General features: G+C 40.1%; 1 protein-coding gene across 1 annotated transcript; it reads right to left on the reverse strand.

Annotated features, from left to right (window-relative positions):
• Positions 1-36: 36 nt before the first annotated feature.
• On the reverse strand, positions 37-20,858 carry LOC140952509 (MAM and LDL-receptor class A domain-containing protein 1-like). Its single transcript, XM_073401930.1, has 16 exons — positions 20,473-20,858; positions 16,412-16,549; positions 15,755-16,005; positions 15,445-15,598; positions 13,810-13,944; positions 13,098-13,345; positions 12,502-12,622; positions 12,064-12,192; positions 11,115-11,368; positions 9,879-10,044; positions 8,696-8,824; positions 8,062-8,309; positions 6,942-7,074; positions 5,693-5,824; positions 4,831-5,087; positions 37-2,187 (listed from the first exon to the last, which is right to left on the reverse strand). The coding sequence occupies exons 1-16, from the start codon at positions 20,630-20,632 to the stop codon at positions 2,071-2,073; spliced, it is 2,772 nt and encodes a 923-aa protein (XP_073258031.1). The 5' UTR covers positions 20,633-20,858; the 3' UTR covers positions 37-2,070.
• Positions 20,859-22,670: the final 1,812 nt, after the last annotated feature.

The raw sequence follows: 22,670 nt of genomic DNA on the forward strand, positions 1-22,670 counted from the left end.
TACAACACTATAACTATTGATATAAACATACTTAAGTGAGTGATTGAGGGTATGTTTTAGTACCTGGGTCATTAGCTAGACTAGTTTTCTGAAACATCTTTGAGCAATTAATTTTGATGTGCATTTATTATGCCTAAACAGAGATCATATCAGCTCTGAACTGCGTGTGTTTTAAAACGAATAACAAACTTGATGCACCCAATGCGTCCTTTTTTACAGATCTGTGGAAACCGACAAAACACTGAGTAATAAAGCGTCATTGCTCGTATAAATTAAAAAGGGCCCTTTGTCGAATTATTTTAAAACATTACGAGGCTGAGGGGTATAAAACAAAAGAATTGGCATTGAGATTCAGGGATAAATAGTTCATTGTTTTCATTTGCGTGAAAAGAGAGCAGGATTGCAGAGAGGAGGCCCGGCTTTGATTATATTAAACTCACCTCAAATTTTCTTGATCCCATTTAACAAAAGCGTCTAACTAAGAAGCGTCTATTACATCCTTTATTGCTTCCCCCATTACCCAAGATTGAGCTTCCATTCCTGGCCTTTTTTCCTTTTCGTGTGTTGAAGTTTATTTACATTTTGGAACATAAAGCTACTTTTAGCCTATTTAAGTTTAATTTTTCATCTTTCGTATTTACTAACTTACAGTAGCAAATATTGATGCTACTATTCATAGCATCAGGCTATTGAATGAATAGGAGATTTAATTTAATAGCTTTGCTGTTACCGATGCGATACGACATGTACATGATAGATAGAAAAAATTCTTCGGTGAAGTCACTAAAACAAACATTTGAATGGGTACTATTTTAAAAAGCCACTCACTGCAAATATTAGGGAATTTAAAGGTTATGTTACACGAGACGATTCGCAACGACCATTTTTAGCGCAACACAGCGTTGCAAAATTGTTGCGACATTGTTTCGAATGGTTACAACATTGTTCCAACATTGCAACGCTGTGTTGCGCTAACCAATCGTCGTTGGGAATCGTCCCGTGTAACATCAAGTTAAGCAATCACGACAATGCAGGCAGTGACTGAACGAAATTCATCCTGTGCGTTCATGTCCCTCATAAAACCCAGGATAAAACGTCGCACTGGGATCATCGCTTCTCTCCCTCCGAAAAATAGCTCGTAGTTGAGCAGTGATCCAAAAAGGGTGTTGCCCGTGAAATGCTGTTATATTTTGTTCTCGTTGCTTAATAGTGATGTTACACGGAACGATTCGCAACGACCATTTTTAGCGCAACACATGCGTTGCAACGTTGTTGCGATACTGTTTCGAACAGTAAAAAACATCGATCCGAAAACAGCTCTGCGCTGCGCTGAAAATTTCGAGTCGTGCAGTATAACTGTATCACTGTAAGGTCCCGTCCACACGAATCCTGATATTTTTTAAAAGGTTTTTTTTTTTACACGAATCGGGATTGCGTCCACACTAAACCAGTAAATATACTTATTCATCCGCGGCCTATTCGTGTAAAACATTCTGCAGTTTTAACATATATGGATTAAATTCGTATGGACGGAACCTAAGCTCCCTATTATCATATCTACACTCAAGTGTTCGGATATTTATTTTTCACACTGCCCTCGACCCATGGGCACCCTATATGCTAAGGCCTAGGCGCTTTCGATAAATAGGGTTGTTACCTAAGGGACTTGAAAGTTTACTTTTGATTTAAATGTCTATTTTTCTAAAGAAATGGCTTTCATCATATTGCTTCTATTTTCGAAAGGAAGCAGTTCCCAAAAGTTCTGACAAATTTCACGAAATTCAAATACATGATAAATTCATCAACGTCGTCCGATTCAAATAGGCAGTAATTGTCTGGCTTACTAGAATATTTCTTAGGTTAAACGGTTTTCCATGTGTGGACCAATGACCAGTTAGCTGAAATTCCTTTTTTTTTTTTTCTTTCACGAGAACAGATATATGGTCTCGTGACCTTTTGATGGACCATTCGACTAGCACTTTAGCTAGCGTAGCATGTTACAAAAGTTCAGTTGGGTGGTTTATAGTTTGTAGTTTTATAATAATTTAAGACCCAACATAATATCTCCTTTTACAACTTTTTTGCACTTTTATCGCTTGGCTGTCCACACCGACCCTTAACGAAACCAACCTCGTCGATTGCTATGTCTCCTCGATAGCTTTGACCTCTAACAGCTTCGATGATTACCTGAATAAGATAAAAACAAAATCAACAGCTTATTTCCCGGCCATTAAAGCAGGTTTTACCATTAGTTTGAAAAATAAAATACTTTTTTACTTTGAATTTAAGCAACTTCAGTACGTACCGGGTCTGGGGCCCGTTTCTCGAAAGTCCCGATAATCAACGGGCCCGGTAAGCTGTCTCGGTTTCCATTAACGATCGAGGTTTCAATAGTTTTGCATCTAACATGATAAAACTATCAGTTAACGAAACAAAATGCAGTAGTTTGCTAGCCAGGACCCGCGCTCTTATTCTTTTTATGTCGATTTGAATATTTGATTTCGGGCCCGAAAAGTTAACGGGACTTTCGAGAAACGGGCCCCAGAACGGGAGCCATGTTCAGGGCGGAAAAACGTTCTGCGCAGGCTTCTGCGCATCCCTTATCGCAGGCTCAAGGCGGGCTTTTCTCTGTGTTGACGATGTGTTGACTGTGTTTGTTTGTTGCTGGAGTTCTGAGTGAAATGCACGAGGTGCGAACGTTTGCTCCCTGTAAAGCAGTTTTATTTGAAATGTTTGCTTTTTTTTCGTCGCTTGAGAATTACTTTGGATTCAGAACAACCAATGCTAAAGGAAAAACGGATCATTCCGTCAGTCTGAAGTGGAATAAAAGGTTTTTGAACATTTCTTAAGAGGCGAGTATTTTTCTGATTGTGCATCCGATTAATTTATGAGTTGATTTCGCCGGTAAGAATTAAAACCCGCTTGTTTTCTGTTATTAGTAGTTACGGTTACTTTTTTTACATGCCCAGATTTATTACCTTTACAGAACCAGCTTTATCTTTGTCTTCGGTCAAAGAACCATATTACTGTTTTAACGCATCAGAGTGAACAAACTTGTGCGCTTATTAAACTTTCTCGGAAATAGAAGGCCAGCAAACTTACTCAAGATCATTTTTCTGTTACTCAAGTAATAATAGTCAGAGTTTTTTTCATTTTTCATTACATAGTTTTGTTTTCAGTGCACTGTGAAAGTTTCTGTTCTTTATAAGAAAAACTTTCTGTACGCAAATTGTCCTTTTCACTCGCTGTGAAGTAGAGAACGACAACTGCCGGCAGCGACTTCAAAACCATTCACTCTTTTCCCGTAAACAATTGCTGCAGCTTGATTTGACTGAGGCGAGCAAAACAAACCCTTATGTGCAATTTTCTGTATTTTCTAATGATCGGCTGAGTTTAATTTGCTTAAACGAAGACCCTCGCATGGACCAGTTATGGCTTGGCTGCCAAGTTGCAACTGATCTTTTGCTTTTAAGATCTTTAGGTAGGTTGTTTTCGCACAGAAAATTCATTTCTTCATTGTCAGCAGGAAGTTTTTAAAATAATGGAACTTTAACTTTGTTTGAAGGAAATCTTACTCACGCGTAGGTTTTTGACAGATGTTTAATGCGTGTTCAACTTGACAACACAAAGCAAAATTTATATATCTGCGCGAAACGAGTAAGTTTAAAAACCTGTAGTAGATTTTACTAGATAAAGATTGACCTTTTTTCTGCCCACATCTCAACGCAATAACTTCCACATTGAAGATTTTGTTTATATTTTAGTGATCTGCGAATAAAACTACGAGGTCCGATCGAGCGAGGGTTTTAAAATATCAGCTCGAGTGCGACAAAGTTCAGTGACTTCAAACACATTGTGGGCAAGCGTTATTTTTTTTGGACAAATCACTGTCCAAAGATATGTTGTTTTTGTGTCCACAGTGGAGCTCCGGACCTTATATATCCAGGAACTTCCTTATATGAACACATTTTGTGAATGCATCTCGAAAAAAATCGGACCTACGCATGCACATTTTCAGTACAACGCAAGGAAATAAATGTCGTTAAAGTCCGTTTTACTATGAGGTATTCTTCGAGAAAATTAAGTAACGACAAGGTTATAACCACAGCTTGCAACTTTTGAAGACAAATTGCCTGTTCTTTCCAGATTATGGGTGGAAACATTTTATTTTTAGGCAATAAAATATTTGAAATCCCGCCATTTTTTCAAACCCGGCCAGGGGATCTGGGCAAAAAAGTTCACGCATGCTCATTACGTTTTTCCGCCCTGAAGGAGCCATGCATCTTACACGCAGAGAAGGCCCTGGGAACGAGGTTGTGCGTTGCAAGGTCACTTTGCTTTTTTTACCTTTTACTAAATACTGAAGAGAGAATTTGAGGGGTCGGAAGTAATTTTATTCACCTGGAAACCTTTAACTTTTTTTCATTACACACCCAACACAACATATAGCTGAAAAAAAGTGAACAATAACATACTTTGTGGGAGGGTTTTGTGATTCCATCAATAATTTTGGCCAACAGTTGACCAGGTTGGAAACATTGCAAACCCTGGCTGAATGATCCAGCTTTGGTCCACACAAAATGTTGGAGCGCTAAGCCGGGTAGCCTGGGTCGCAGACCGTCTAAATCCCCGATATCGAGTTCTTTGTCTAGGTCTCGAGTGACAAGTCGTGCTGCATGCAACGCAGACAAAAGAAGGGTACGATCGCGCGATCACGTGATTTTAGTGTGCCTTATGTTGTCCCAAATTTCTTATGCGCCTACTTGATTTATGGTCAGTAATGAAGCATGGCATGGGGTAGGTACTGATAATCACAATAAAAGTCATTACCTTGTATTGATGATACCCTTTAATATTCACTTCAGCTTCTTGCCACCGTTTGCCCTGATTTCCGCTTCTAATCCACACTTGGGCTGGCGAAACTCCTTTACCAAGCTCCTGTTGATAAACGGACAGGCTGCCGACATTTGTTCCTGACATGTGGAATGCAAAGGACAAACAACGGTCCTCTCCAGAACCATAGATCTTTAAGATGGCTTTGTCCCCTGGTCTGCGAGGGGCTGAGGCCTCGATAAAAGCGTACTTGCCTAAGTAGAAGATATTGGTGATAAACAGTGTAATGTTGATGGACTGTTCAACAAGATATGTATGCACATTGCGTTTTTTTTATATCATGGGTGACGAATTACTCCTAAATTTTGACGCGAAATTTCAGCGTTAATTTAAAAATTCACATATGAAATTACAAATTTGCCATGGAAACCTTCCGTACGTCTCAGTGCCAAGATGGTGACGAAAATTTCAGGGCATTAAAACACGCTTTAGAAAACCTAAACACACGAGCGCAGATCAGAGTAAATCAACAAGGATTCTAACAGGAATTTTGTCAAAAAAATCTCTTTCTTGTTCCTTGGGTGCATGGGTGCTTTATTTCCTTGGGTTATCCCCAAAACAGTTGAGGAGTTGAGGTGAACCCCTCCCCTAAGATCCGTTGCTTCACACTAATGCCCATCCCGCTGGTTGCCATAGTCTACTTTCCCTTGACCTCACTAGTCTTCTTCGGTTTTCCAATTCAAAGAACGGCAATACCATCAACAAGACTTCGCCCGTCTGAAAAAAAGGGAGCTGTTCCGCAAGTTATTTTTGAACAATTTCTGTAAGCACGTACTTGAATTATATTGTTTCTCATTACCTGACCCGCCGAAACCTGTCATTGGTCCTGTTCCCCTTGAAGGTGTTTCACCCTCGGTGATTGACCAGTCGAACCGGTCCTCTGTTGCCTCATTTCTCCATCGACAGAAGCCATTGTCAAAGGAACATTTTCCTGAAATTTATAAATCACGGAACGGTCATATATATCTGAAGTCCAGTGGGGCACTTGGTTCTACCCGTAGTCCCTTCAGTGTGTCTTATTGTTCTGCAAAGTGTAGTGGACCCGGAACCGGAAGTCGTTCTACCTATTGCGTCATCGCACAAAGTAGCTGTAGTTATGGGATGTAGTAGGAACACGGAATGAACAGAATTTGTGCGTAGTGTGCAAGTCGGACTATTAAAGTATTTTGTGTTGAATGAATCGATCTCTTCTCGAATATTCCCGTTCCTGAAAAAAAGACCACTACACAAGCATGTTCAGAATAGCTTTACAAAGTAAACGTACAACAGCAAAAGAATTAAATCACCACTCCTTAATACATTAATACCCTAGTTAATGAAGATAATTATTCGAGTGTTACTTATTTAATAGAATATTTTAAGAAGTTAATCTGCATGATACGTTGTATATACCTCCATTGTAATTTTAGTCTTTTTTTCTAATAACAAAACCCCCGTGCTTGAGTTTGTGTGAGGGGTTTTTCTTTCTGTCTGTTGTTGTATTTCTTTTCTTTTCCTTTTTTCTTAACAGGTAATTTAATAACGCCTTTATTTATATTATAACTTTTGTCCTGCCTAGCGCTATAGCTATGTGCAGGGCATAAAACATTGTAAGCTTATGGATCTTAAATAAAACACATTGTTGTCCCGGCTTGTTGTTGTTAGTTAACATGTTAAAATATTGTTCACCAGTGAGGAAACGAGCCCGGTCCCTCTGCAAATTACAATCGGCGACAAAATTGTTGAGACACTCTTGACAAATTTGGGTTACTGCCCACAAGCCTTATGACCAGTGATACAACTTTGAATAGGGAGAGGGGGGTAGCACTAAAAGGAGCGGTTTTGATTATAAAAAATAAAAACATGGTCATGAGATGTCGTTTGTCTCAATTAATTTTGTCGCCGATTGTAGGTAAAGAGTGTGATATCACTACACCACCAGAGACTGAACCGACGGTGTGAGAATATGGCTGATTCACTTGATGTGAATATTAATTACTGTGGTAGATACAAAGATTGGGGTATTTCAGAGCTAACGGAGTAGACATAACAAAGGAGAAGGTCTTTACCTAACGCTAAATGGCTGTCAGATTGAATTTCCTCCTCGCTGAATACTAACTTGCACCTTCCAGGCGTAACTTCTATTGAATCTACAGCAATGTCCCCAGCAAATGTCGGGCCTCGTACACCCTCAATGGAAATCTGCAAACAGGTCAAGTTATCTGTGTAAATAATTTTAACGGAGGCTGAAACTTTAATCCAAACTAAGCAGACTAAGTCAGATAATCAACTTAAAACAAACGTATTTCACTGAGGTGCAAACTTATGACGTTGTGTATAAGAGAATAATAACACCTCTTTCAAAATTAAAGCGATGCTCCAGCTTCTTGGAAGAGTGAACGACAAATTCAGCATCAGTTAAGGATCGACTGTAGCTGTTATTTTAACCAAAATTGCAACCTGTTAGACAGAACAGAGGCTACACTGCTGATCTCTATTTTCGTTCGAAAAATTACAACATATCGAGTACCCATGACATTCAACATGTTGAGGTAAACTGTCCAAACTGTATGAGCGGGCGTTGATAATAGTGATAGTGATAGCCTCATTAGCAGACCATTTAAGCAATTGCAAGAGTTCTAAAAACAAGAGTAAGTTTTTAACATGATTGACTGTTCATCTTAGACATCAAGCTCAAACTACCGTTGATCTTCCATTAAGCAACCACCTATTAAGGATCAACCCTGCATGCGCATTAAGCGGCCAGTAGTAAAAGACCCTAAATAATTGAAGAAAAGAGTGGGAAATTAAACCTCTATTTAGCGGCTGCGGCCACCTTTTGGTCTTCCCAACGAGAATTCTCCCATTGTTGTCACCTCTATTAAGCAGCCATCAAGCGCTTGTTACACTTAGACTATGGGGAAGGAAAATACAGTCTGAGATAGACGGTGACGACCCGATTGTGGACCAGCGAGTCTGTTCCCGTCTCGAAATTGTTTAAAAATAATGTGATATTTCTGCTAAAGATTATGCTAATTTATGACGAAACTCTATTGAGCGGCCAACCTCCATTAAGTGGCCACTTCCCGGTACCCCAAAGACGGGCCCCTTAATTGGGTCTCAGCTGTAATTTTCATTTTCTACTATCACACTTACAGTTAATGTAATAAAGTAATAGCAGAAACAAACCCTATAAAAGTTTCCAAACAAATTTAATCGCGCTTCGTTCCAATCACCTCCTTGATCTCCGACTCGGTACCAAACCACTCTCGGTCTTGAGCTCTTCTTACTCATTTGATTTATTCTCAGGGAGCCAGTCCCAGGTCCCCTCATGTGAAACTTGAAGCTAAGACACTGGGTTCCAGTCATGTAGCCGCTAAGTAATCTCGTTTTCTGACCACTGGTGTGAAGTGAAGCTTCCAAATAGATATAACCACCTAAAGAAAAGGTAATTTGGGATCAGTACTTTTTTGTTTACAGGTGGATGGGATTATAACTTGGGGGGCTTATAGGTGGAGGGACTTATAAGCGATAGTTAACGGTATCTGATCATAGCAGCTGTGGCTGATAAAATGGCTCTTTGCCTGAACATTTTTTCTAGCCTGTGTAGCTAGCGGAATTATTTTTGCGCGTGTTAGAGTTTTGGCGGAAAAGCGTCTCCACCCCATTCTCCACACGGCTTCGCACCTCCTCTCCTAAGACTTTCCTCGCGCGAACGATCCCGCTGGCTACGCTGGCATCATTTTTTTCCTAAATACGATCAGTGAAAGGACAGAGAGCAATTATCAGGTAAAAATGACATTTTTGTATCTGAAATATTTACCATCTCCACCCGCATCGGAAGTAGGTCCAGTTTCCCTGGTCATTGTTGCTCCACTGTGAAGCAGCCAATCAAAGTCATCGCTGTTGTCGTTTATCCAAGAGCAGAAATGGCCTGAAAACGAGCAGCTATCTAGGAAGGAAATCAAACCGTAAAATTATCAGAACAAGTCGTATGATTCGACATTAAAGCTGTGTTACAAGCACGCTGATGCAGTTAAAATCTAATTACGGTCTACGTCATTTTGAAGGCATTTTCTTAAAGGTGCTATATGTGACGATATTTGCTATCTGCTTAAAAGCTAATACAGTAGAACCTCGACAACACGAATTTGAATAACTCGAATTCCTAGACTGAGAAAACAGCCGACATTTCGCGACGCTACCACTGATTTCCCTGGGAAATGACGTCTGAGAGACGAGCGTAGTTATTCCATGCTGATGACGCATTACTACCTAGATCTGGGTAGTGCTTCTGATTGGTCGTACCGCGTGGAAAATTTGATTCAACCAATCAGAAGCACTACCCAGATCTGAAGACTGACGCGTCATCAGTGTATGGAATTTCTGCCCTCGTTTCTCAGACGTCATTTGGCGGGGAAACCTGTGGTAGCGTCGCCAAGTTTCGGCTGTTTTCTCAGGCTATCGAATTCCCCGCTAACTAGAACCCTTTCTCGTTTCCCTTCAGAGTTCAGAGTTTCCGAAGTTCTACTGTACGTGTCTTCGCATCTGAATTGAATTCCAATAATAGTGGTCCAGTTTTGCTATTTAAGACTATTTTAGGCATTAAAACGACCATTGAAACTGTTTCCTGTCGTCTGTTGCTATGTATGGAATGAATGGAGATGGATTGAAACTCCTGCAAAAATTACGAAAAATATTATTATGGTTCGTCGTCACTTACGAATGATATCTTTTTCATAACTCTACAGGAGAATTTTGTGCATGGGTAAAGGCACTAAGTGATACATTTAGAACAGAATTGAACTGAAACAGCAGTATCCTGGTGACAATGACAGAGCCCCTTTAAAAAAAGACATGATGCGGTAAGATAAGCCCACAAGGATGGTGACGAAAGTGGGGAAATGTGAGCTAACCCCTATTATCACTCCAGTTGATTAGAAGGTAAAGCTACTTTGACATTCCAAACGGGAAGCTGTATAATGTTTTTTCTTTTTATTTCTTACTTTCGGGGAGCAATTGCTGCGATATCAGAGATTTAGTAGTAGTCATCCTTGTTGTCGTTGCGGGTGCTGTAGTGGGTGCGAAAGAAGGACAAGCGCCTTTTGTGAACTTGATGTTGTCAATTGCGATATCACTCCTCCACACACTTATGATGGCTTCTACTTGTATCTATAGATTCAATAAACGGATTTCAGTGGGATTATGTACCAGATAAAATGAGCAACACAGTCAAAACCTCCATAATAAACAAAAGTTTGGTATCTTCGGGACCTGGAAAACTCGCCATAGTAGGGGACGTATTATGTAGGTGTCTTTAACGAGAAGTTCGACTGAACCAATCACGGATTGTCCTGAAAAGAGCTTTTTATATTGAGGCATATCTAGTGAGATAAGGAGGGCGATGAAATACTGAACTCTGCGTGAGCAAGAGCTCTGCTTTGGGGCAATTGTTTACTGAAGTACTCTGTAATCAAAGACTAACTCCAAACTGGTCGGAGTAAATTTGGCCAGCGATGAACGGTGAAGAACTTTTTTCTCAAGACCCGCTAATATACAACAAACAAATATCTCTTCAGCAAAGGTGGGGAAAAACCGCAACCTAATACGACGATATAGATACACAGAGTAGAGAATAACTCAGAGGGAGTCGGTAGGGGAGATAGTAGAAAAATAATTCAAATTCAGTGAGAATCAAGTGATTCGCACGGTGTGGTGAGCAGTCAAGAGGGGTGAACACAAGGTAAGGCTAAATAAAAGATTGCTGCAATAAAATTCCATTTATTATTATTTCGTCATGTTTTTTTGAACAGTCATAAGCTATAACAAGCCAAAAGCAAATGTTTTAGAAATAGGGTTATTCACAGTTGACGCAACTGCTGACTTAAGGAGGTCTTCTGTTATATATGATGAGTTATTAAAGAAAATTGAGAATAGGAGTCTGATAAAATATATCAACAGTAAACATGTATTAGAAAAATATAAAGAGCTAGAGAAGGTTAGGGGTGGAGAGGATTAAATGGCAAATTTGAGAATAAGATGCAGGCGGAAAGGGTGACATAGCTTCTTTGAAACAACTCTGTATGTAGCCTACGTAGAAGGCGCTGTGAAGTATGTTATATTTTAAAAAGAACAGGGCGCGCGAAGGAGACACGCGTGTCTCCATCGCGCGCCCCGTTCTTTCTTACGCTCATTATTTTCAAGAGTGTGCTACGGCAGGCCACTTTGTATGGCATAGTTACCTGATATGAAGTTGAGTTACATGGAAAGGTTATGCGTGCTTCGTGCCACCTGTCTCCTTGGTCACCATGACGACGCCAGAACAAGCTCTTCATGATGCCATCGCCAAAGCGATAAATAGAGAGTGAACCAATATCCTGGCCGTGCATATGATACATAAAGCGCATACACTGTAGGCCTTTGAATACACCGCTGACTAAGACTGCTTTGTCACCAACTGCGCGTGGTTCAGAAGATTCCACGTAAAGATATTGACCTGAGAGAGGAATGTGTGAGAGAATATCAGACACAGGCAAGAAAAACTAAAAACGCTAAAAACGAATGACGTTTCGAAGTCGTCTGACATGACACCATTATCAAGTTCAAAATGATAAGAATAAACTGTGAGATTCTTGTCACGCTAATAGTTTGGCTCGAATTGAATTATGTAAAATTTCAGCGAACTATTTCATAATCTCATAGGTTGTTCTAACGATTTTGAACTTGATAATGGTGTCATGATAGCCTGTGTACAGACGTCCCCCTCAGATTTTTCTGAGGGAAGGGGGGCGTCTGTACACAGGCTGTATCAGATACAGCCTTGAAAAAAGGGAAAAGTGTAAATTGTCAAATTTTTTTCCTGCTTCCAGTGAGTGACCACTTTCTATTTCAACAGAGCATAAAAGGTTGAAAGATACCACCATGATTTCAACACTGCGTTTGAAATAAAGCTACTCTATGATGCACGAGTTACGGGAAAAAAATCAGTTAGTTTCCACATCAGTAAACTGGACACATCAACTTCACTTTTTTTAAATACTGGAGATTTGATCAACTGAAATAGCGCAGGAAAGACCCTTACAAATTTACAAATTTGCTACCGAGTTGAGTGTCAACATGCAGTTTATAGGCTGAAAAAGAACGTCCTTTTTGATGATTTAAATGAATGTAATGTTGGCAATAATCCGAAACCTTCTCCGTTGTAACCAGCCGTTGGCCCTGTTTCCCTGCTTGGAGTTGCTCCTTCTATGAGCTGCCAGTCAAAATCATCGTTGTGGTCATTTCTCCATTCACATACTCCCTCATCAAAAGTACAGTTCCCTAGAAGGGAATGAAGAAGAATTATGAGTGTCCACAAACAACAAGATACGCGGGGTACTTACAAAACCTGTTTTATGAAGCGGTCAGTAGTGTTCAAGCATTGTCATATGAGAACTGAAAAAGGAGTTAATCATAGTCAAACGTCTCGCAAAAATACTTTTGTATAAGGTGGCAACGCTCTCCCGAGAACACAGTATCTAGTGGGTACTCGCGCGAGATCAATATCTGGGTCCTTTCCCTCACGTACGGAACGCACTCGCAGTAATGAAAGCAGGGATGAGGAATTCATTTGAAAACATAAAAACTCACCAATCAAACCTGCGTCAAATTTTTCTTGTCTCAGGTGGCAGCACGTTCCTTTGGTCAAGTAGATATCGTCTACGGCAATATCGGACAGGTAAGAAGGACCTACCACTCCCTCGAATAAAATCTGAAATTGTTTGAGTTACATACACCGTGAATGATATGCCTCTCATTCTTCAGTCACATATATATGAAAATGAAAACATCCAGGGCGTACACGGTCACAAAACCTGGAACGTACTTTATCTATCTCTTCAGGTTTACACTAGGGGAGATATTGGGCATTTGAGACGAATCCGGAGCATTTTTGTACCAGAACCGTTTTGTCGTTTACACGCAGATGCGTAAATCTGAAATAAAAACGTCCCAGTTTTGTCACGCGTCCAGAGATTCTGAATCCGGAATCTAAAGTGAATACTTTGCATCTGAAAAATGTTCTCAGATTTACTGATGCGTGCTAACCTCATCAAATCCGAATGCCCTAAATGTAATACACCCGAGGAACATTAATGGATCCGGAAAAATCTCCTCCATGATAAACCTAGTCTTGACTTTACAGGCTTTTGAACGGTGTCTTCATCTCCACAAACCCTCATGCTCACCTGGTAACAGGCCCCTCCAATGTCGACCAAGGCCTCATGCCACTCTGTTCCTTGGTGACCCGACATGGTCCACAACAGGTCGTCTCTTCGCATGCCCTCCCGTTTGTACACATTTAACGTACCCATGCGGCGTCCGTTCATGCTATAGAAAAACCGCATGCACATCCTTCCACACATGCGCGGTCCCATCAGTAGCGATTTATGCCCGTTCATTTGAGGCTCAGAAGCCTCAACGTAAATATACCCTCCTGGATGAAGAAAAGGAGAAACGATGAAAATTGATTAAATCACCCATTTTAGACTGTTCAGAGTCCCTTATTTTTACGTAAGGTCGTCGAGGTCGAGCACTTAACGTTACGCGCAGCCATCTTGGTTTCTAATGTACCAAGGCGGCAGGCTCAGGAATTTAAAGCAGTGGGAGGGGGAGGCAAGAAAAATATAAGGACCTTCTATTTTTCCCGATTCCTCCCGCCCCCCTTGATACTCCTCCCCAGGCTATTAGATTTGGTACATTTGAAACCAAGATGGCCGCATGTGAGGATAGGTGCTCGATTACAGGATCTTATGGAGAAATAGGGGACTGTGAACGGCCTAACGACAGCTCCATTTCATTTAATGCTTCTTCAATGGGGGAGAACACGAGAGGTCTTTATTATCAGATTCAAGAGGCCTTTTCTTAATTTTCCAATTAGGCATAAGAGCCACTTCATACCTTGGTAGCCTGTGTGATCCTCTGTTGGGCCAGTCAGCATCGTACCCGTTTTACCACTGTTCAGCGTCCAGTCAAACTGATCACCCAGGGGTAAGTTGATCCATTCGCAGAATCCACCATCAAAATTACACGTTCCTGTTGACAATAGACAAGTTTGAAAATGCACGACGTATAAAACCACAATGAATACAACGATCAATCAAAACTCTGGAAAGATATGTTGAGGACTCCCGCAAAGCAAGGGAGAAGATGAGAAGAATTCACAATTGGGAGTGGTTCCACTCCAGGCTAAGACTGGCTGAGGAAGAGGCCCACTATTTATGAGTCAAACACAACGCCAAGAGCAAAATATCAATTAAAGCATCACAAGCTTAGTTTTCCTTTTTGATATCTTATACTTCGAATGCGCTCATGGACGGAGAGCAGCTTCGACTTTCGCGGGAAAAAGTACTCTAAAATGTGTCAATAAACTGGTCGTTGAAAACGAGGTGACATAGGTAGGTTGTACATTATGCTAGCATTTTTTCGAGCATTTTAGTGAGGCAAAAGCATTGAGCATTATTCGAGCATTTTAGTGGCATTTTCCCCGGAAAATTAAATTTTCCCAGAAAATAAAATAGAAATTAACTTTTTACAGGAGCCAATGCCCCACGAGCTCCTGCGTTTTTAAAGAAAATGAAGACTAAAACTCAAAATTCAAAGAAAAACCTAATACTGCTGTTTTTTTTTTTTTGCTGTATTTATGAACTTGTACACGTTGTCGTTGTTACTTGCAACACTTGCACGTTTTTGCAAGTGTAAACTTTGAAATTAATTTTAAAAAACCGTTTGTATAATGAGTATTATCCGAGCATTTTAGTGACTTTTTTGGGGAGACCGAACATTTTAGTGGGAAAAATGGAGCATTAAGATGGTGCATTTTAGTGGGGAAGCAAAAGCATAATGTACAAAAGCCTAGACATAGGCCTAGAATAGGAGCAGCTCGCTCCCGGTTATGGGCTCCCAGTTCAGTGTAAACTATGTACTTTCTTAAAACAACCAGTTATGAATCAATTTTTAAATGTTTAAGACTAGAAATAAGCTCTTGCTGAAAATTACAAGAAGTTTATAACAAGATCACAAAAAATGAGATCATGTCAATTAACAGGCTAAAGAGTCTGGCTTCTTCTTAGACATAAGAGAGACTTGGAATCACGTTCACTGCAACGCAGTGAGTTTCACGTTGATAAAGTCTCAAACTAGGAAATGAGCAGATAAAAACTGTCAAAAATAAACTTTCTGGAATAACCTGGCACGATGAACAGTAAAAGAAAAGTAAAGGGAAAATTGGCGTTTGTCATTTGCCGCCAGGGTGCATTTGATTTCTTGGAGATGCCCTAATGGCGCAATGTAACCCGAAACAAATGAGACAATAAATACCTAAAACATATCAAAACTAATCAGTAAAGCCCACAATTCGACAAAGGACAACCGATGGCGTAAAAATCCGTTTAAGACCACAAATGATTTTTTTCGAGGAAAATTATTCAAATCCGAACTCCGTAAACCTTAAATGGAATATTTTGAGCCTAAGTTTTAATTTCTCTTTCGAAATTATTACGGGAAAAGCGCTTCAAAACTGAAGTTCTCGGTTACCTGGTTCTCCTGTTAACATGGGAAGGGCTGTCTCGTTTAGCCTCTGAGGTACATACTTAAGCTCCTTTCCATCGCATGTTCCATTCACGAAGGTGATATCATCCAAAGCGATGTCGCTCTGATATGTCTTGCCAACCCTAGCAGAGAATATAACCTATAAAGAGTTGTAGAGAAGCAATATTTATTCAGAAGGTATTCTAGCGGAATTCCAGTTAATAGCATTTCGGCACAAAACACTCAAAACCCTCTTCCCATTGTCGGACGCCCTGGTTTTCCCTTTTTGTCTAAAATATATATGCAAAGTCCTTACTGTGTAATTGTTTCCATATACTGTTGCGTTACTGAATTTCCATGCGTTTCCCTGGTTTTTGTATCTTCCCCATACGTAATTCTCCATTCCAGATTTGGCGTCTTGCAGGTAGATTTGTAGGTCCGCAATATGCCTTCCGTACATATGGTAGTAGAACCGCATGCACATTATCCCTGAGAACGGGCCACCGACCAGCCGAGCAGTCTGTCCCAACTTTCGTGGCCAAGATGTCTCGACATAAATATAGTGTCCTAGTTGGAAAGAAATTCTGACTATAATACGCAGATGAGCTCGAACATTCACTTTATATCACTTGAAAATGGTCTCACACAAACCATAACCGACCAAACTAAGTTACTGGATCCCTTTCTTTGTCAGTGGAACTTGGATTCCGGATTCTAATTGTTAGTTGGATTCCGGATTCCAAAGCCCAGGATTCCGGAATCCAAAAGGAAAAAGTTTCCTACTGTCCGAAACTCGGATTCCCTTTCAAGGAGCGAAATTATAGAAAAAAGGTCGCAATATTTTTGCCAAACAAGTAATAACTTATCAAGGGAAATGGGTCCCGTGGATAGCTTAACCTTGTAGCTGCCCAGCATTCGCTACGCACGCGCAGTTTACGGGATTACGTTCCTCAAAATGCCACACTCTTAATACCTTCTTCTGTACGGTCTGAAGATGGACCAGTCTTAGTACTTGGAGTTCTTCCACTATGTCGCAGCCAGTCAAAGTCGTCCCTGGAAGCCTCATTGGTCCACTTACAGAAATCCACTTCAAAATCGCACCCGCCAGGCACTGTGAATCCAAATAATGGTCAGGTCTAAACATGTAATAACGACACTTAAATCGCAATTTGATTGGCTTAGAGCAGTGGTATTTCAGCTTAATTTGAAATACCTACATGTGAAAATTACAAACCTTTTGTGGGTAGTAGTATAAACAAATAATAGCATGGCTTGTACGTGAAATTTGGCATAAATACCACTTGTGGTATTTCAAAATTGTCTCAAATTTCACTCGCCTAACGGCTCGTGAAATTACGTATAACATATTCGAAATATCCCTCGTGGTATTTATGCCAAATATCACCACAAATCATGCTATTACCTATACTAATTCCCTACAGTGGTGACTGCAGTTTATCAAGAAAACAAACTTCCCCTCACCAACATAGCGCCACAGTTGATCATTCCAGGCTACAACTGAAATTAGTGCAAAATTTACATGGGGCCACAATGTAAACTACTGGTTTCACCAGTATAATTGTGACAGCCATTAAAGTTTTAATTATTTATTTATAATGGAATGGTCAGAGAAAAAGTTATACTTATCCCGTTTGAACTTAGTGGGTTGGAGACCCAGTATATTTGAAGGATCACCATCAATCTTTTAACTCTTATAAGTAAATGGATTTACAATATAAATCAAGCGGCTGTGTGGGTATAAGAGGTTCAAAGATGGAAGGTACATGCCTTTAAACGTAGTGGGTCGAGCCTTTCAAACACAGAGGGTTTACGACAGTTTACTCGGTTTTTGTGTGCCAGTTCCAGTTCTTGGTCCATTTAGGAATTTAGGCCCTGACAGTGACATTAACAGCGTCAACGAGCCAGCTCTCTTTGGGTACAAGCGGACGTCGTTTTCATTGTGCGTTGGTTTCCATAAAATCCTCGCTTTTTCAACGAAATCGTCGCATATCAAGAACTATTTTGTGCGGCGCTTCTAGCGAGCTTGAGCATAAAGTACGACCCTGAACGCGAAGCAGACTTTTGGCATATTCCTTTGCCGTCATCGCACGACTATATAAAACGTTGTGAAACTTGATCGAAATGCATGGCAATGGGATCGTCGTGTCAGCGTCCACAAGGCAAAAGGAGAGATATGGAGAGATATTTGTTTTAATACGAAGCTGGGGTTTTTTCATTTACATGTAAATTCCTCGCCAACTTCAACTTCGCCAGGTAAGACGTGGTTTCGTATATATTAACCCAACATGTAACCCAATGAACTTGACAGCCGTGATAGAGTTGGACACGTGGAGGTATCGTGGCTTGAATTTCAGACGATTACTTCGACTCGTTTACAGTACTCCCTCAGGAACTGCTGAGTTGCTGAGAGGAGAAAATGACTCGAAGTAATCGTATGAAATTCAGGCTAAGGGTTTCGTTGCTGATCAGAATTGATTAGAATTCGCAGGATTCCCCAGTTACGTAATCAATTAACGTTACTTGTTGACAAATTGTTAGAATTAATTTTTCGAAGGCTTGTTTTGACCTTTGAAAAGTATTTATCTGCTAGTGTCGATAAATCCATAATTATGACTGTTTTGTCACTCAATCGATCTGATTCGTTATTGCTGCATTTCTAAAAGTATGCTCATGTTTCTGTTATGGCCGAAATATCATGGTCACGTTTCCACAGCAATGTATACGTAGGAAAAGAAAATCTCAAAGAGGTAACACTCAGATTGCTTGGTAAAAGGGTGCCGAAGTGGAGACACTGAGCCTAGTATTTTGTCTTTTTTCCGTCTCTCTGTCCATGTATTTTTTCAACCCACGGAAAACAATTATATTTGTTTATTGTTTGCTCTATCTAATAAGCGGGCCACATTCTCTATTCCCCTTATATATATTTTAGACTTCATAATAGTTTTCAAAAGTCAATGAATTAACAGTAGATTTAAGACATATGATTAAACTAGGACCTGGCCGCAATCAATACTGTCTTCATAGTTTTCGAATGCTTTACGAAACGTAAATTGATTCTCATCTTTTTATAGTAACATTATGTTCATATGGCAAAACGCAGACGCAAAGGTATTCTAAAGTACTGTAACAATTTCCGAATGCCTTTATAAGGTTACAGCTCAATTTTTCTATTGACACACAGACACAGAGGAATTCTGGCGTAAATGTACTACAACTTTGTCTGATAACACATGGAATGTGCTGCATTAGAAAATAATTTTTAAGCCCACTTCTATCACTTAAAGGGGGGGGGGGGGGGGGCGCAACTGCCTTGTGCAAGGAAGTACCTGGGTCTCCTGCAGCCCTGTTCGATCAGGATACTATGAATAAGATTGTTGATCTGTTTTGGTGCGAAAATAGAAAGGGAAAATTGGTATCAGAATTTTTATGAGGCTTCTGGTCTATCGTCCTCTTCTATTCTCTACGATCCAAGGCAACAGAAAGCACGTATCAAGACTTGATGCGAACTTGATCTTTAAAATTGGCATCACGACTGTTATAAGATTAAACCGTCTCAGGAAGGAAGCCATCGATCAACAGTGCGTATTGAAAATATTCTTGAAAAAGCTCTGTTCATAGACAATTATCACAAGTACGTTGGTTTGAGATTTAGTTTCCTTGTATATATGCTGACAAACATAGTTAAAATCAAACATGAACAATTTCTTTCCTATTTCATCCTCTTGATATGTCCGGCTCCAGCAAAGGTTAACCTTTATCGTCTGTCAGTTTCACTCAATATTTATTACAATAATTTCTCTCCCCCACCCTCCCCACAGTAGATAGCGACTGACTTTTATGGGTAACAAGTAGGGGTAGGTGAAATTAGTGAAGAAAAGGGGGACAATCAATCCATTGAGGTTATCTTTTACCGTAAGACATGGTCTGAACCTCGGGTCTGAACATGGTCTCGTTCACGATAGGCGAGGATCATCCCTTCAGAGGTGAGTGGTTCCCCCACCCTCCCTTCCCCCTCAAACATGAACGAGGTACCCCCCTTCCAAGCGATTTTTTTTTTCTTTTCTTTCTAGCGCGGCATCCTTCAACAAATGTGTAAGGGTAAATCTTAGGTCCTGTGGGTCAAAAGAAGATGACGTGAAAGATGACGGAACAGTCGTGCTTAGCTTCAGCTACGTCAGCCGTGCGTTGAAATTTTTATTACCCACTTGTTTTTTCCGTTAATAGGACCTTTCATCTCGTACACTTGGAAATAATAGAAAAGATCAGAAGTTGGCTTTGGGTATGTAATTAAGCTTAAGCAAATTGAAGTATGTGGTTTTCCTTCTAACGCGCGATTTTCATTTGCCACGTTTATAACTTGCATACTGTTTGTTTAATGAATTTGGTTATAAGCCGTAATAAGATTGACAATTGATCAAGTTTCCGTTTTGTTTACTTAGAGGCCTTAGTCAGAGCGAACTTTTGAGATATAAATTTAGAAATATATAAAAGGGACATTGCGCGCTTTCGTGAAAAGAAAGTATAAAAGGCTAGAAAGATTTGGATTTTGCCGTAAAACCTTAACGCTTTAATTGATTATCGTTGTTTTTCAAGCAGCCTTTCATAAGTAACTACAAATACAGGTAATGGGTAAATATTGAAAGGCAATTGGACATATATTTGCTATTAGGGTGCTATTGAATACACTACTTTACAAGTGGGAGAAAACTACCTTATGCCCCTCGATTAGAAGAGGTTTTTTTCCATCAAATGTTGTTAGTGACAAACACTAAGAATCGCTTAAGGGTAATTGTACAGTTTGTGATGAAGATACTTTAATCGAGATTTTTGCTATACTATCTTTTTAAGGCGATTCTTTTCATCTTTGTCTCAGTACTGCAACAACCAACTAGTCGAACAACCTTTTGAAAAGCTGACCCAGAAGCAATGACAACAAAGTAATATCTGCTAAAAACAGATTAACTCAAACGACTGCATGTAATATCGTTAACAAAACAACACCGACAAACTTACAGAACACGAATTCTCGATCCTCCTTTACTGCTGTTGTATTGCCCTCATGACTCGTTGAATTGGTTTCTGTCGAGACATTTAAGCTTGAAGCACCAATACCACCACACAAAACGATCACCGTAGCGGTGAACAAGAAAGCTTTCCACCGAAGTACTTTCATGGCGAGATTTCACCCTAGCAGACTTAAGATTATCAAGGTCGTGTCGGAATAAACAGTGGCGTAATCCTTTCAGCTATGATGGTCCTTTGCAATTGAGCTGAATGAGATCCTGGAATGCTGTAATTGTCGAACAGCAGGGAGTAGGTAGCCGTGGATCGTCACCCAATCAGTTCAAAGTACCGCAAAAACCGATGAAAACAAAAAACGTGTGGATAAGGGAACCAGACTGAAACTGCTGAAAGGGGACAGTAAGATATTGACAGGTTGTTTTCAGAGTTTTTTTTTTTTTCATATTTGACCTTTGAAGGGTCCGAGATAGCTAAGGACATAACATAAAGACTGTTATCAGTAACAGTCGACAGTTAATGTTACAGTATCGTTGCAACGTCGACGAACCACTTATTTCCAGTGAAAACAGGCGTCAAGTGAAGTCAGTCAAAGGTCTTAAGAACACTGAAGACACAGTGATATGGCAGTTAACAATCATTTGGACAGAAATTACATTATAAAGGTCAATTCAGTTCAGATAAGAAATCTTCAATGCTCACAAATCGTATTTGCAAATTATAAAAGCATAACAGAATATATAACAGCAGAGAATTCTTCTAAGTGCACTATTTTTATTGCTTCTACAGTCAAAAGTTAACTAACCGTTATAACCAATAACTAAACACCTATGATTCGAAGACGGGAACAAATTCAAAACAAATTCCCTTTCACGTCACAAGATGGGGCCAAATTCTTACAAACAAGACCGTTTCCGTCGTATTCGGACACCAGGGAGACTAGCCTGTTCCAGGCTTAGAGAGTCCAACTTTTCTCGTGCCTTTCACTTTCGCGACTTCCCCTCTATCTGAGAGCCCGGAACAGGCTAAAGAGAGACTAAAAAGGGCCGGACATGCACCAGTTGTGCAGCGAAAAGTGCTTCAGAGCACCCTCTGTTTGAGAAATACTGGGTTTGTTGGGAAACCGCAGCAAGAAGCAAACTAACTTTATCATCTCTATAAAAGCGGTAAATGGGTGAAAACCAATTTTATGCCAGTTTTTGATCATACAAGTTTTAGTGTAGCAAGCTTGAATGTTTTGGGAAGACATGGTGGTATCTGCTCGAATCTCTTCTTGCTAGGATGAACACCAAGGAAGCGAAAAGTGAACATAAGAATACTGAGTAGAAAGTATTATTTGTCATTTAGAAGTTGCCATGGTTTTGTTATTCTGTGTTGTGATTGGTCAGATACATATAACCCGGAACAGGGTAAAGTGCTACAAATCTCGTACATAAAGAACATAAAAACATGCCCGCACACATTTTCCCGCGCGGGGTTCGGATCCTTGGCCTGATTGGCTCCTCAGATTCTCGGCGGTCTGGTGATTAGCTAAAAATTAATTTTTGCAGTTTTATCTACGAACTTCAACCGAAAAACATTCTGTAGATCTGCCGATAGGAACTTTGCGGCACGACATCAAACATCTTGACTAGGAAGTCACCACGTAGTAGCTGGACAAGGGGTAGTCAGCGATAGGCTAGAAATGGAATTCGCGCTCTTTCGAACTAAATTGAATTAACTGTTCCCATTTGCTAGATTTTCCTTGAAGTTGTGTCCGAGACTGAATAATAGAGATTAAAGGGGTTGAAGCATTCGTCGCTTCAGTTCTTTTCTGCTCAACTAATATCTCTCTAAAGAGAAAGCCTTTTAAAGAGTTCGACCTACGTGAACGCTCAGATAAAGAAACCTATCAAGTAGATCTTTCTTTTAATAGTTCGCAATCAAGGCAGGATTATAATACGGGGAGCTTTTACGCATTTTTGCGGAACAGGCCCTGATAAATGCCATTCCATTTTCGTTACTAACGTTATCATTTTGAAGTCATAAGCTAGATTATCTATCTAAAGCTTAGCCAGTCAAACACTTCGTAAGTTATATCGCTGCCAGCATCGGCGCTTTAGCTTAAAACTGTGCGGAATTGAGCCACTTATTAGTACTTATTAGTCCTTAGTTATGGAAGATCCGCTACTGGATAACAAAGGCGTTCGTGT

This window comes from Porites lutea, chromosome 11 (assembly GCF_958299795.1).
Source record: "Porites lutea chromosome 11, jaPorLute2.1, whole genome shotgun sequence".
Classification (NCBI taxonomy): Eukaryota; Metazoa; Cnidaria; class Anthozoa; order Scleractinia; family Poritidae; genus Porites; species Porites lutea.

Coding starts and splice junctions, on each gene's coding strand:
- LOC140952509 (XM_073401930.1), bottom strand. CDS start 20,632: ATGAAAGTACTTCGGTGGAAAGCTTTCTTGTTCACCGCTACGGTGATC. Junction 12,193..12,501: donor ATTTGACGCAGGTTTGATTG/GTGAGTTTTTAT, acceptor ATTCCCTTCTAG/GGAACTGTACTTTTGATGAG. Junction 8,825..9,878: donor GCAGCAATTGCTCCCCGAAA/GTAAGAAATAAA, acceptor TTTCCTTCCTAG/ATAGCTGCTCGTTTTCAGGC.